Source organism: Passer montanus, unplaced genomic scaffold (assembly GCF_014805655.1).
Source record: "Passer montanus isolate IOZ18808 unplaced genomic scaffold, ASM1480565v1 scaffold17, whole genome shotgun sequence".
Taxonomy (NCBI): Eukaryota; Metazoa; Chordata; class Aves; order Passeriformes; family Passeridae; genus Passer; species Passer montanus.
Genome location: NW_024364270.1, coordinates 11012986 through 11026864, shown reverse-complemented (window position 1 = coordinate 11026864; position 13879 = coordinate 11012986). Strand labels below are relative to the sequence as shown.

The window sequence follows — 13879 nt, the reverse complement described above, 5'->3', positions numbered from 1 at the left end:
GACCACTGCTGGTGTGAGAAGACTTGCCTGATCTTAATTTAGAATAGATAAAAAAGACTGCTGTTGATCTCTGGATAGTAAATTTGGAATAACAGACTATTTTAATGTGTTATGGTAGTTCTTAAAATCTGCTTGCCAGTGTTCAACCACATAGCTCTGAAGCAGCAGTGGCAATGTGGGATGGTCTGGTTCTGTGAACAGCATGTACAAAAAGTGATTTAAATTTAAATTATATACAGTTACTTAATATTTTTGAATGTAGATTTCTAAGCAGTTGTCTATAGACCTTGATTCAGCAAGAGCACAAGTACTGGAAATCCAGGGTCTTCTGAAGGAAAAAGAAAAAAGTGAGCAACATCTCCAGGGAAAGCTGAGAGAGTTAAAGGAATCATTTGAGCAGAAGAAAAAACATAGTGAAACACTGCAAGCTGAATTAAAAACTGCCCTTTTAGAAAAGGTAAGACTGTCCTTTCTTACTCTTACAAGAAAATGAATGTAAATTCCTCTGATAAATATTGAAACTTTTATGTCAATAACTTTGTGATAAACTCTGTTTGCTGTAGTCTTGTTGGAAATTATAAGGTCAGGATGTGGAAGTGAGGTCTTCAGATGTTGTTGGAAATAAAAACAACAACATCAACAGCAATAACAAAAAGAACCAGTGCTGAAATATAAATTCCATAGGAAGTGTGTTTTAATAAAAGGATAAAATAACCTAGATTGAATGTGGGTTTTTTGCTTCAGGAGCAAAGCAAGAGCTGCCATTTTCTTACAAAGCAGTAGAATGTCGTGAGAGTATTTTTAGACAAACTCTGCAGTGTTTTGAAATGTCCACGGCAGTTTTAAACTGAGTCTTCTCATATTATACCAAAATTATCTGAGTGACAGTATAAAACTCATAAACCATAATGGGAAGAGTTCAAATGTCTTACAACATTAGTGAATGTTGTGCTGTGTGCCACGCACTGTTAAATGTGGCTCCAGCTTTGGCTGCCCAATGCTACATGTTCATATTTGTGCTTTAGACAGTCTGTGGAAACATTAAGTCTTGGTGTTGTGGTTTAACCCAGCCATCAGCTCAGCACTACAGAGCTGCTCACTGCTTGGGAAGACAAACACCATCACTCCAAACTCCCTCCCCTTTCTTCTTCTGCTAGCCCCATAAGCTGGGCATGATGTCCTGTGGTATGGAATTTCCCTTTTGTCAGAGGGATCAGCTGCCCTGGCTGTGCCCTCTCCAAACTCTTGAGCACCTCCAGATTTCTTACTCCTAGGGTGGTGTGAGAAGCAGGAAAGGCCTTGGCTCTGGGTGAGCACTGCTAAGCAGTAGCTAAAACATTCCTGTGACAACAACACTGTTCCCACCACAAATCCAAAACACAGCCCCCATACTAACTACTATGAAGAAAGTTCTACCTCAACCAAAACCAGTACACTAGGAAACATTATTCCAATTTTTATTGTTTAGTCTTAATGTGTTTCACTTTGTCTTTTGTAGTGAATTAAATTTTGTTATTGAATTAGTTATAAAATGTTACTGTAAAATCACAAATATCAAGTTACTGAACTGTTATTCCATAAGAAGAACAAAATTCTCTTCTTGCAGTAGAAATACATTTTATTGAAATGCTTAAGCTAACTTGACTGTCTGTAACTTTAACTACAACTTTCTATGCTTATGTTTCAGGCAGAGCTGGAGAATAAACTACAACAGCAGTCTATTTTGTCAGCACAGGAACTTAAAGCAGAGAAAGGCAAGCTAGCAGACTTACAGAAGGCCCATGATAAACATAAAGAAAACATGGAGAAGCTGCAGCTGGATCTTTATGGGAAAGAGTCTGAGCTGCTGGCAACCAGGCAAGACCTTAAGGTACTTGCAGTCATTTTAATTTAATTTAAAATTTAAATTAATTTAAATTAATTTAAAGACCTTAAGGTACTTGCAGTCATTTTAATGTCATATGTGACTTAGCAGGTGTTAATATCCATTTTGAAGACCAAGAAACAATGCAAGAACTATATAAGTGGGAAAAAAAAATCTTCTCCTATATATAGAATTTAATGCTGTTTAATCCCTTCCCCTGAGACAAAAGAAATTCTGAAACTAATTTAAAGGCAAACAGATTTGCCAGTTTACCTGAAATACCCTTGCATTTCTGCAGCAGCAAAGTGAAAGGTGATTTGGTTTCATATTCATTAGAGTTATTTTTTAATGTTGCTTTTTCATGTTATATACTGTAACTTTCAACTAATTTAAATAGCATAGCTAATTAGGGCAAGGTCTGCCAGCATGTGAGTAACTGCTGTCTTCCAGATGATTTAACTAGAATATTCCTCATAGGCTGATGGTAGATGTTAAGAGATGTCAAACTTAGAGAAACAGTAGGCTTTCAGACCTACCTGGAATACAAGTTCCAGAATTTAGTCCTTGAAGTTTTTGCTATTCCTGGACTGAAGTTACCTGGTTTTGTATTAGTGTGCAGTGTGCCTTCAAAGAGGTATTGCTGAGAGTTGAGCTAGTCAGCAAAGATGTTTTTTGGCCCTTTTTTCTGGCCTTCTGCTTCGTGTCAGTACTAAGCCAATGCTTCAGTTAGTCCCAAGGACATTCTGTGCCACAGAGACTGAACACCAGGTTCAGGTTATTTTAAGAAACAGAGAAATACCTCCTTTACATATAGGCCACTGCAGTTTTATTGGACTTACTCCTCTGTAGTGATAAATTATCTGCCATGTTTCCCTGCAGCTTATTGAAGCTTTACATTCAGTGCACCATGGTTGAATTGCTCCATTAAATTGTGGAGAACTTCTGCATGATTAACAAGCTGTGGTGGTTTAAGCATATTCTTTCTTTCAGTTTTTTGCTATTGCACATATACATCTGTGAGTTTCTTTCCTGCAGTGCATTAAATCACCTTCTAGTAATGGAGTGGCTTGTAGAAGCATTGGAGTCATTCAGTAACTTGGGGTTTTTTTTGGTAGAGTTTTTATTAAAGTATCACTTATTGTAAAATAGCTGTGAATAAGTATTGCTATTAAAGCAGTTTGATGATCTCTAGTTCTGGCAAGTATAAAATAGGACAGTAAGTGTCTCACATGTATTTAGACCCGATGGGGATGTACCGAGAGAGAGAGAGCTCAATGCTAAAAGGTAGAATAAGGTGAAGGCAATGGGGAAGCAAGATTTTTGAGGTGAGTAATGGTAACTTGATTTATGATATAAGTTTCTGTGGAGCCTAGAGAACCTGAAGAAGATTTGGGTTCCTAAGTACTGAAGTGTTGTACCAATTTGGAGGCTGTTTGCTTGATTTAAAAATTTTGTAAAAATCATATATTAATTAGGGTTAGTGAGGTCTGATTGATGCCACCTTGGCTTTTTTTGTTTGTTTGTTTGTTTTTCTCCTGGAATGGGGGAAAAGGTGGGACGCTGAACTTATGGCTGTGCTACCTGAGTACAACTTTAAATTAAAGAAGCAGTGATAACTTGTCTTAGAAGACCACAAAAGATAAAAGCACATTCAGACAGCCTCAGATTGACGATGTTAGTCTTGAGAGATGAATATCCAAATGGCACTGAAGAACTTTGTAGTAGAATTTCACAGCCTATTCAAAATCAGTTGTCTGCATGATGTTTTGCCTTGAGCAAGTTACTTACTAAAAGTAGCTCATTTGAGCCAGAGCTGTGTGTTTTTTGTGAAGTTTGGAACCAATGCTGATGGGCAGACTGAGCTTTAGATTGGCCTCAGTCTTCTTCGTAGGCAGTGGTAGAAGTTTTTTAGCAGAGTTATGAACTCGCTGCAGAGCTGTGTCGAGTCAGCCCTGTCAGGAGCCCAGCGTTGTCCGGAGCAGGCATGGCCAGACCATGTCGTGGCCTCCCAGCAGTGCCGGATCAAAGGGAACGCCGCACCGCGCTCTCAGCACGCGGGCGGCGGGCTCGGGGCGCGGCGCTGGCTGCTGGCAGCCCGGGGGCCCGCCAGGGCCGGGCTCACAGCACCATCTGCCGGCTTCGCTCGGGAAAGGCTGCTGGGCTCCGCCTGGGCCCGGGTGAGCCCCGCCGAGGGGGGAACGGCCTGCGGCTGCACACCCGGCACGGCCCGAGCCGGGCTGCGGGGCACGGCACCGGGGAGCCCGGGCTCCTGCGGCCGCAGCACAGCGCCGAGCAGGGCAGCAGCGCCCGGCTGCGAGCCCTGGAGCTCTGAGTCCTGCAGATACCACCGGACAAGTCCTGTAATAAAAATTAAATAAAAAAAAAAAAAATCAACCCAGAAGTGAAAATGTAGTTATAATTTTATTATACTATTTGCTGCAAATTTCCTTTGGATTAAAAATATCTCTAACAGTAACTTTCATACATGTTTTCATCCTTGTGACTGGAAAAAGAAAGAGGATTTGAGTGTTTGTTAAAGCTAGTTTTTGATAAAAAAGGATATATATAATTACAAAAGAATACCCCTAAACAATTTTTTATACACACACGTTTATACAAGTATCTGTGTGTGCATATTGTGAAAAATGCGTATTTTATACGCATTTCGCAAATATTAGGATTAATATTAGATGTGTTATGTTGAAAAGTTATGCTGTATTAATTTTCTCAAGTCATGTGTTAAATATAGTTTTAGGTTATAACATAATGTTAAAATAGGAATTATGTATGTGGGATGTTTGTTTTTGTAAGAAAGGAATGAGGTATTCGCACCAGATAGCAGCCACAGGACACCTAAATCTTTCAGAGAATGAAAATTTATTGCTCTTTTATCAGAAGAAATAAACTTCTTCCCATCTTGCTCAGCCATTAAGATGTTGTCATGATTAAGAGGAAGAAGTTGATGATGCCCAGACACAATCCTTTGTTTGCATTAAATTTACGCATCATGTATGAATTGTATGAATATGAAACAGGCTGTTGTTTTTAATGTTTAAGGCTCTGTTAAGGTGTGTCCTTTTTTGGGCTTATTTTGCCCAGAAAAAGTACCTGGACATCTGTTACTCTTTGTTTTTTATTGTCTCATATTGTCTCATATATCCTAATCCAAATTGTCCAAATTTTTATTACTCTAATTATATTACTATTTTTATAACCATTTTATTATTGTTACACTTTTCTAATCTTAAAAACAAGTGATTGGCATTCTTCACACATATTCACACTTCTTTTTGTGTGAAAAGGGCATTTTTTTATATAGAAGAGTTAATAAAAATGTACAAACTGTTATTTTTGCCTGATTTTGACTTAGTGCGAGAATATTTTCTGTGAATCTGATCTCCTGAGCTCTGCCAAATATTCTTCAGTTTTGGCATTTGTGCTTTTTGTAGTCAGTCCTGGTTTCTTCTGTGTTTTCAAAAGAATGTTTCTTTGTCTCCAGTGTTGGCATTGCTGTCAGCATATATTCAGTGAATGTTCTGGAACAAAATTCATACTTGCCAGACCTCGGTTGTGTAAGTCAGGAGCCTAAGTTTCATACAGTCAGTCTAACTCTTTTCTTAGGAAATGAAGAGAGATCAGGTTGGCATCTGATTTAATGAATAATTTAATTTGGTTCCTTGTGGACTGGGATCAGGGAGCACACTGACTCACATGCTTGTTTGTGCACTTCATGTAGGTAGAACGAATCTAGATCTACCACCCTGCTAGGACCAGTTGTGGGGCTGGTGCTATGATTTGCACTGGCACAGCCCAAGCTGTAGTGAATCAAACTGTAATTTGAAATACTTTTATTTATTTAAACTCTGTACCATTCAGCCTAGCACTTCTCTGTATTTACACAAGTAAGTACTGATGGACCCCTTTTGTTCAGTACCTGTTCCTTGTCTCAGCCTCAGTGTAGACACAATGGGATAATCTGTACAGTGCAGACAGTTTGAGGCGTGGGTTGAGAGAGAAATACCCACTGTGTGTGGGTGTCACTGTCCACTTCATCACATTTCAGCATCTGGTGTTAGCAAATTTGATGTAACCACATTTCTTCTTATGGAAACAAAATTGAATAAAAGTTGTGGCTTTACTATGTTTCTTTCTAAAACTTCAGAGACTGTTGGGTTTTCCTGTGAAGATGTTATATGATGATGCTAGACTTCTGTCCTCCCTCAGTTTTAGGAAAGCAATGGTATTCCACTGCACAGAGTGAGATAATTTTCCTCTCTGAAATACTCATCCTACTGAAACCTTGAAACTGCAAAAGCATCTTGTATTTTTTTACAAAAAATTCTGAGTCAACACCTTTCAAAGTATTAAGTAGTAAACTCTAATATCTCAGAAAGAAACTGAAGTAATTTGTCTGAAAATTAGTTTTAAAGCTGGTGTGAGCTTTTTAAGAGTCATGGGGATTCTTGAAAATGCTGTTGAATCAGCAGTGTTCCATTACTGCTGTTTCAAATTAAATCTGGCTCTACAAGCAAATACTTCAGATATTACAAAGGAGGGTTATGAGGCATGGAAATGAATTAGCTTTTAAATCAATATGGGAGTGACTAAAGCATATGCATAATTGAATGAAGTGAAAATTCTGCTTATAGTTCCTCTTAAAACCACTAACCTTCAACAAGAGGTTTGATTAATATTTAAGCAAGAACTTCAAAAAGAATTGAGTTTGTCTTGAAAGAATTTAAATCCTTACTGCTGCACTGAAGGCAATAAACTTATTAGTAATAATAAATCTCGGCTCACCTTCTGTACCGTAGCATCAAAAGTTTACATAAAATAGCTATATTTTGGAGAAGTGGAGGATGAGTTTGTTTAGTTGGTTTTTTCCTCATTGGTTTCAAGTGGAACTAGTCTTCATCTAAGCTAGAAGGTTTAAAAAACCTTCAGAATATTAAATCAAAAATAACTCCCAAAGTTAGACTTTGTTGTGGGCAAACAGAATGAGCTTGGCTTTGGGTGCAAGTTTTGTATTGTTTCTTAGGATTTTGTGGCCTGTTTCAGAGAGATAAATCAAAGTTCTTTTTCTAGCTAGTGGTAAGAATTAGAAGCAAATAAAGTATCATTTCTGGATTTTGAACAAAAGCTTAAACTTATTGTTTACAATGCTTATGCAGCAGAAACTGTGAAACACTTTATCCTGATATTAGCATTTTTATCTTACACATTTCATTTCAGAATTTAAAAAAAATTATGATTTTTCTAGCACTGACTTTATTAAGTCATTGGTGAAAAATAGCATTGAATCATTTTTGAAATCTTCAAAGTATAGCTTCACTGCTTCTTAAGTAACAGCTGTCTAGAGTTATAGAACAGTTGATTTACCTAGATAATAAAATTAATTTATGTGAGCAAATTCAAGAGTATTCTCTTTTTGGCAGTTACCTTTTGTTCTTTGTCCTTCTGCATGTTATCACCTTTTGTCTGTGTAAGGATGCAGGCTGGAATATGTACAGTAAGTTTTTGTTCCTGGAAATTATGTTGGCATAGTTTCTTTTTACTTAGGGTAACCTTGTAAATGAGAAGTTTCTGTAATTATGCTCTGTCGACATCTGAAGCTCTGTTGCACACTAGGTAGCAGTTTGTCTACTTGGAAAATGTTTGTGGCAGTTTAGTATGTGAAATTTTCATACTGATGTATAACTTAGAACTCTCTTTGTAATTAGTCCACAGAAGAAAAACTTGCTCTAGCTCAAGAAGAATTAGTTTCCAGCAGGAATCAAATTGCTAGCAATAATCAACAGATTCAGGAGCTGAAGAAAGCTAAGTCTACACTGGAGCAGGATGCATCAAAGAAAGAACAGCAGCTGGGTGAGAAGACCAAAATGCTACAAGATCTTCAGAATGACAGGGTAAATGCCGCTGCCTTTTGAAATCTCCACACAGGAGATTTCACAGCCACTCCATGCAGGCACCCTTTATTATTTTGTATTACATCCCTAATTTGAGAGCATAACACTGTTATAGTGCATAACAATAACAGTTTTACTGAAGCTCTGGTGAAAAGACTTACAAAAGAGACAGTTGTACTGAATTTGGTTCAGAATATGCTCTCATTTTTTCTAGACAGGTTGTGTCTAGACAGGTGGGAAAACATTATTAGTTTTAAATCTAAATCTGCAATCATGCTGCTAATTGCATTACGAACTGTGGATAGATATATGGCAGTTGTTTCCCCATAGTTACAAAGTCACCAAGTAGTTTTTGGGCCCTGGATGTTTTTTGATTGGTTGGGTTTTTTATTTTGTGAATTTGCAAGAGGTAACTTTTCTAGCACTTCTATTTCTCTTCAAGATTTTGAAAGAAAAAGATTTGGCTAATGAAAAATGTAAAACGGCAGAGCTCCAGGAAATAAGGAATAGACTTGAAAAAGAAAGTGCCAAGCTGGGTGAAGAGCTTAGAGCCTGCAAGCAAGAATTTGAGAAGGTACACTGCGACAAAGTTTTCTTCATGTGTTTGGTTATCTGATGAGAAATATGTGTCTACTCAGTAGATGCCTGGAATGGTTTTGCAAAGATTGTTACTGTAAATATTGGTAGTACAGATAAGGGAACCAAAGCCCAGATTTTATTGACCTCCCTCAGCAATGATGTCTTGTGTGGTGATGATCCTTGAGCCTAATGAGCCTGTCACCAGGGCCTAGTGAGCCAGCTGGGCTGCATTACTTGTCTTAGCTTCAGGATGGGTTCTGTGTCTTGCCTGTTCTTCAGTTCCACTGTAAATTCACTCTGCATACCCCTGCTTGACTATTCTGAAAGGAAAAGCTGTCCAAAAGAGTCACAATGATGAAGTTTTGCACATATTCTAGGCACATCTGGACTTCTCAAGGATGCATGGTAGAGTTGAAACTTTCTTACTGTTGTTTCTTAAAATGTCTTAAAAAGTCACAGTTGGGGAAACCTCATAAAAGGCAAATGTCAGGAGCTTCATAAAAGACAAACTCTCTTCCAAAACCATAACAATCAGTTGAGCTCTCAAAAAGGTAAATGTTGGGAGACTTTAATGAAATAATTTTTAGTCTTCACTGAAACTAATTGTTTCTTGCCACACTATACACATTCTGTTTTTTTAGTCTCTATAAAAACTAACATTCCTAAAAGGCTGCAGTTTGTATTTTCCATAATGTATTATTAGCAGTTATATTTGCATCTGTTAAGCACACTTAGTTTAAATTGTTGCACAAATATAAATACAGGTATAATTCCCTATACACTAATAAATAGAAAATAACATGATAGCGTACAACCTTCAGATGTTCTTTTGCTCTCCTTTGATTAGAAAATGGTCTGTAATTTTTAGGTATAATTCTGTACTTTGTTTCTCTTGAGCACTCTGTGCTTGAGGAAAGGTATTCTAATTCTTGTTGTTCCTCAAATCTCTATTCTAAAGAATAAAATTTGTGAATATGTGAAAGGTGTGCACACCAATGTCAGCTTAATAGTCATGTCTTAATTTTCCTACAAGAATCAGACTGAAAGTCTTTAAGTCTTTATGTCCTAAAGACTTAAATTCTGTTTCCCATCTCCTAGCAAGGAGTGGATGTATATGTATCTCTAGGGCATCCTCTTGTTCTGAGGATATGTTCTTTTCACTGTCCTTGGTTTGGTTTTAACTTGTATTGTGAATTTTGATTTATGGAAAATGGTCCACCCCTATTAGTCTGTTAGTATGTATATCTTTGGCTGTGTAATTTTATGGAAAATTATTTCTATAAATTAAATGAGCTATTCTACTTGAGTTAAGTTACAGAGGAACAAGTAAAGCCATTATTTATATCATCTCACTTGCTTAAAACAGAGTAATTTTTTATATACTGAAAACTAATAGAAACTAACTTTCTTTCATCAGCATTCAGTTTTACATTGTCATTACAAAGTTTTTAACCTCGTTATTGCAAACAGAGGACAATGTGAAGTAAATTTAAAAGCAGTACCTAGAAAATGACAATGGATGCATCTTTTCAAGGAGTGGTAGAAAACAATTCAACAGATCTTCCTCTCTACTTTAGTAGAAACGTACATTAAAATTATTTTTAAAATTGAATGTTGATCATATAAGTTTAAAATCTTTGATCATGAAAATCACTGATACTTTGCTCTATAAAATCATCCTTTCTTCTAGTGATAAAACTAAAAATGGTTGCTGTCCTCTCCTAGGAAAGAATTACAGTATTTTTGACTTTAAATCCATTTACACTTTCAGCGTTGCTACTTTAACTTTGAACTCTGTATCCTAACAGGAGGTGACAAATCTCAAGGATGGAAACCAGCTGTTGATTCAACAGAAATTAGAGCTGCAGGGCAAAATAGATAATGCAAATTCAACTCTGGAACAGGAGAAACAAAAACATCAAGCTGTCAAAGATCAACTGAAAAAGAGAGAAGAGGAGCTGAAGAAAGAATGTGCTGAAATTGAAGCCAAACTGGTTAGTACATTAGAGAGAACGAGACTGCTGTTTTGTGAACGTGCCTTTGGATTTTTCCAGGGACAGAAAGGAAGCAATGGGTTGACTTCAGTTTCACTTTATATGAGCTTTTAAATGACAAGATCAAAAATCTTCAAGGCATTTAATGGTATACGAAAATTCACTGAGGTGACAGCCTTGTCTAGTACAGTATGTTGATTAAAAGTAGTGATTCTATTACAGTAAGATTCTTTGGCTCAAATGTAGGGAATAGGGAAAGAATGCTTTGAAGCTTGTTTTTAATTTTTCCATTGTTTTTATAGCACACAGAGAAAAAAGACAAAGAAGAAGAAAAACGGAAACATGAGGAAAAAGAGACCAAGCTCACCATGCAGGTCACAGCCCTGAATGAAAACCTGGCCACCATGAAGAAAGAGTGGCAAAGCAGTCAAAGACGAGTGAGCGAGCTGGAGAAACAGACAGATGATTTACGTGGGGACAATGCTGTCCTGGAAGCAACAGTCCAGAATAATCAGGATGAGAGAAGAGCATTGCTGGAGAGGTAAGCTGTGGTCATGATGATGAGGAAGTGTAGTTTGAGAATTTAAATGAACTGAGGGTGAAAACTTGTTTGAGTTGATTTGGTATTCTGTAGTCATGCTTCATTTAAATTTGTATTTGTTCTTAGTGCCTGGGCTGTGGGTGCAGTTGCCAGAGTGCAAGCCTCTGCCATCTCTGCCAAAGCACAGCAAGAGGTTTTGGGAACCAGCTGTGCTTTTTGTGATCATTCTGTAGAGAACAGGGCAGGCTTATCAGGATCTTTACTTATCACCAAAGCCACAGCTTTGTGCTTGCTCTCAAGGATTTATATCCATCTGTAAGACCCTTCTAAATCCACTGGGCTTTTCTGAGATTTCAGGTGTATAGACTGTGGCTTCTCATCTGTTGTGTCAGCCTTGTGGGGCCTGGCAGAGAGGACTTTTCTTACCTGAACTAACTGTCCTTCTCCATCACTCTGAGGATTTAGTTTGAATATATGCCCTAGTCATCCAGAAGCCTGGAAGAGACCCCTTAAGTAGCATAGAATTTGCGTAGGAGCTCCCAGTTGTGCCTATTCAGCTCTGTGTTAGGAGACTGAATGTGTAATTGGATTAGATAGACTAAAGCTCACAAAGGAGACATTTTCTTCCTCCTGAAAAGCTGCAGTCTTATTTTCTCCCATCCTCCTGTTGTCTCTACAATGTATTTAAGTCAAAGGAATGTCTCTACAATGTAATGTCAAAGATAAGCAGAGTGCTTTTCCTTCAGGCAGCAGGAGGCCTTGCAAGGCAGCAGGAGCTACTTGAATGCAGTGATTTCCAGGGGAAAAGCAATACCTGTGAGACAGGAAGCTTTCTTTGTCCTTATTTCCTGACATGTTTGGTGAAGGCAGAGGGGAAAACTTTTGTTGGTACTGTCAGGCTTGGTGGTTTGACTTTTGAGCAGTAGACCTTAGAAAAGGATGGGATCAATTCAAGTGAGATCCTGTTTCTTTGGCAATCCCTTGCTGTACTGTGTTGAACTCATCCAGTAGCTGTTTACAGCTTGGCAGAAAAATACCCTTTGAAATTTGGCTTTGAGCTGCTAACTTGAGTTTCAGCTGATGGAAGGCAGACTTGATAGAAGAAAAAGGTTTCTTTTCTGCTCTGCTGCCTGACCTGATCTGCAGCAATAGGTTTGTGAGAGTGTCCCATGGCACAGGGATATTTATCAGGACTTGCTGTTGAGGGACTGCATTCAGCACTGTCCCTGGTTTGGGGTGTAACACCAGGTATTGATAAGCTGCAGATACTTAGGAGCAATGCCAGTATAATCTTCAATTGATTGTTACAACAGAATGTTTTCCTAGTTAAGGCATCCAAGAACTTTTCAGAGTAAGGATTTTTTTGGCTGGATTTTATGTGAGTGAGTTCTCAGATTGACAACCGACCCAAAGGACACACAGCATACATTGTCTTAAATGCTTTGAGCTGACTGTTTATTATTTTGCCTCAGGTGTATAAAAAGTGAGGGAGAAATTGAAAAGCTTCAGGCCAAACTTGTAGAAATGAAGAAAAAGCTGGACAATACAACCGCTGCAATGCAGGAACTTGGCCGAGAAAACCAGTCATTGCAGGTATAATTTGATTTGAAGCTATAAAACCTGTTGATTCTCTGTTTGGGACCTTAGGAGAATTTCAAATTTGTGTCAGTTTGGTGGTGGGTTGCCTTTCTAGAGTGAAAGGTGTTAGGTTTGTGGTGTGTGAGGGGGACCATACTTGTGTCTGTGTGTGATTACATCTGCTTATAGTTTTGAAGCTTGGAAGGTTTCCTCTCTGAGCAGCCATAAGCCCTGAGTACCATGATAGAATTGGTGCATTTATTTTGCAATAGGTAGTGCTTGCTGTGGAAATAGAGGATATTAGAGGGAATAGACATGCATTTTTTAAAAAGCCTGATGCTTTTTTTACGTCTTCTGTATAGATCAAACACACACAAGCTCTCAACAGGAAGTGGGCAGAAGACAATGAGGTACAGAATTGTATGGCTTGTGGAAAAGGCTTTTCGGTGACAGTAAGAAGGGTAGGTGTTTTCTACTCTGTGTCTATGGTGATTTTCATTTTTTGTTGTTTTCAAACTCTTGGATTGGAAACAGACTTCAGAAAATGGCCTGAATAGTACTGTGATTCTCAAGACATCTCAGAATACAGTTATTGTTTGAAATGCCATAACATATTAAAAATAATGGCTGTAGAGCTTGCTTTATTCATGGTTCTTTTTCCATTTTAACAGCATCAATTTATAAACAGTGTTAAAATGCTTCAATCCCCAAAGCAAGCTGGCAAAATTACACTGTTGCAAGCATATTTACAGAAAATATATTTATAACTGATCTGAATTAGATTTATGGTATAAAAGGAATGTAAATTGGTTGAAATTAGGTATGTGTGAAAATATGAGGCATCACCATGATCTAATGCTTTGTGACTATACATTTGTAAACATGGAACAGAAGAAACATCTGGATGTGTTTTAGGTCTGGAGTCAGACCTTGCTTGAAAAACTGCCGTGGTAAGCCAAGATGTTAGCATCAATTGGCAGGTCTGCCATTCGTCCAGAGATGAGCACCTCTCCAACAAGTGACTTGGCAATGAAATAGATCAGAGTTATTTGTGAGGTTCATTTTTGCAGACCTTCCTGATACAGTCCTAGGTGATTCCCCCTGGTCTGCACTGTTTTGGTGATGTTCTTGGGTAGTCTTTGAGCAGAGGCTGCAAGGATACTTCTCAATGTGAAAGCAGGTAATTACATATAAGAAGAATGTATTTTATGTGACCAAAACAAGCTCGAGAACAAATTCAAGAGGAGGATGAACTTAACCATCTATTTTCTGAAAGTGGTATATTCTCTTGACTCAGTGAAGCACTTCTGAATGTTTTACCCATATACCTTTTAGAAAATATTTACTCAAATGACCTTCTCTGTGCTATGTAACTGCCAATTAAAAATTAAGACTAATTTTTGAAACATGAGGGTTG

At 37.8% G+C, this 13879-nt stretch overlaps 1 protein-coding gene across 5 annotated transcripts in view; it reads left to right on the top strand.

Moving 5' to 3' along the window:
- Nucleotides 1-13879, top strand: part of EEA1 (early endosome antigen 1) — a 68793-nt gene that overhangs the window by 48042 nt on the left and 6872 nt on the right. For all 5 annotated transcript variants that reach the window (XM_039703900.1, XM_039703901.1, XM_039703902.1 and 2 more), the window contains 8 exons: nt 263-457; nt 1688-1870; nt 7585-7770; nt 8213-8344; nt 10158-10343; nt 10646-10884; nt 12357-12477; nt 12825-12923. In XM_039703900.1, the coding sequence (XP_039559834.1) occupies nt 263-457; nt 1688-1870; nt 7585-7770; nt 8213-8344; nt 10158-10343; nt 10646-10884; nt 12357-12477; nt 12825-12923 (1341 nt within the window). The remainder of the gene's footprint in view (nt 1-262; nt 458-1687; nt 1871-7584; nt 7771-8212; nt 8345-10157; nt 10344-10645; nt 10885-12356; nt 12478-12824; nt 12924-13879) is intronic.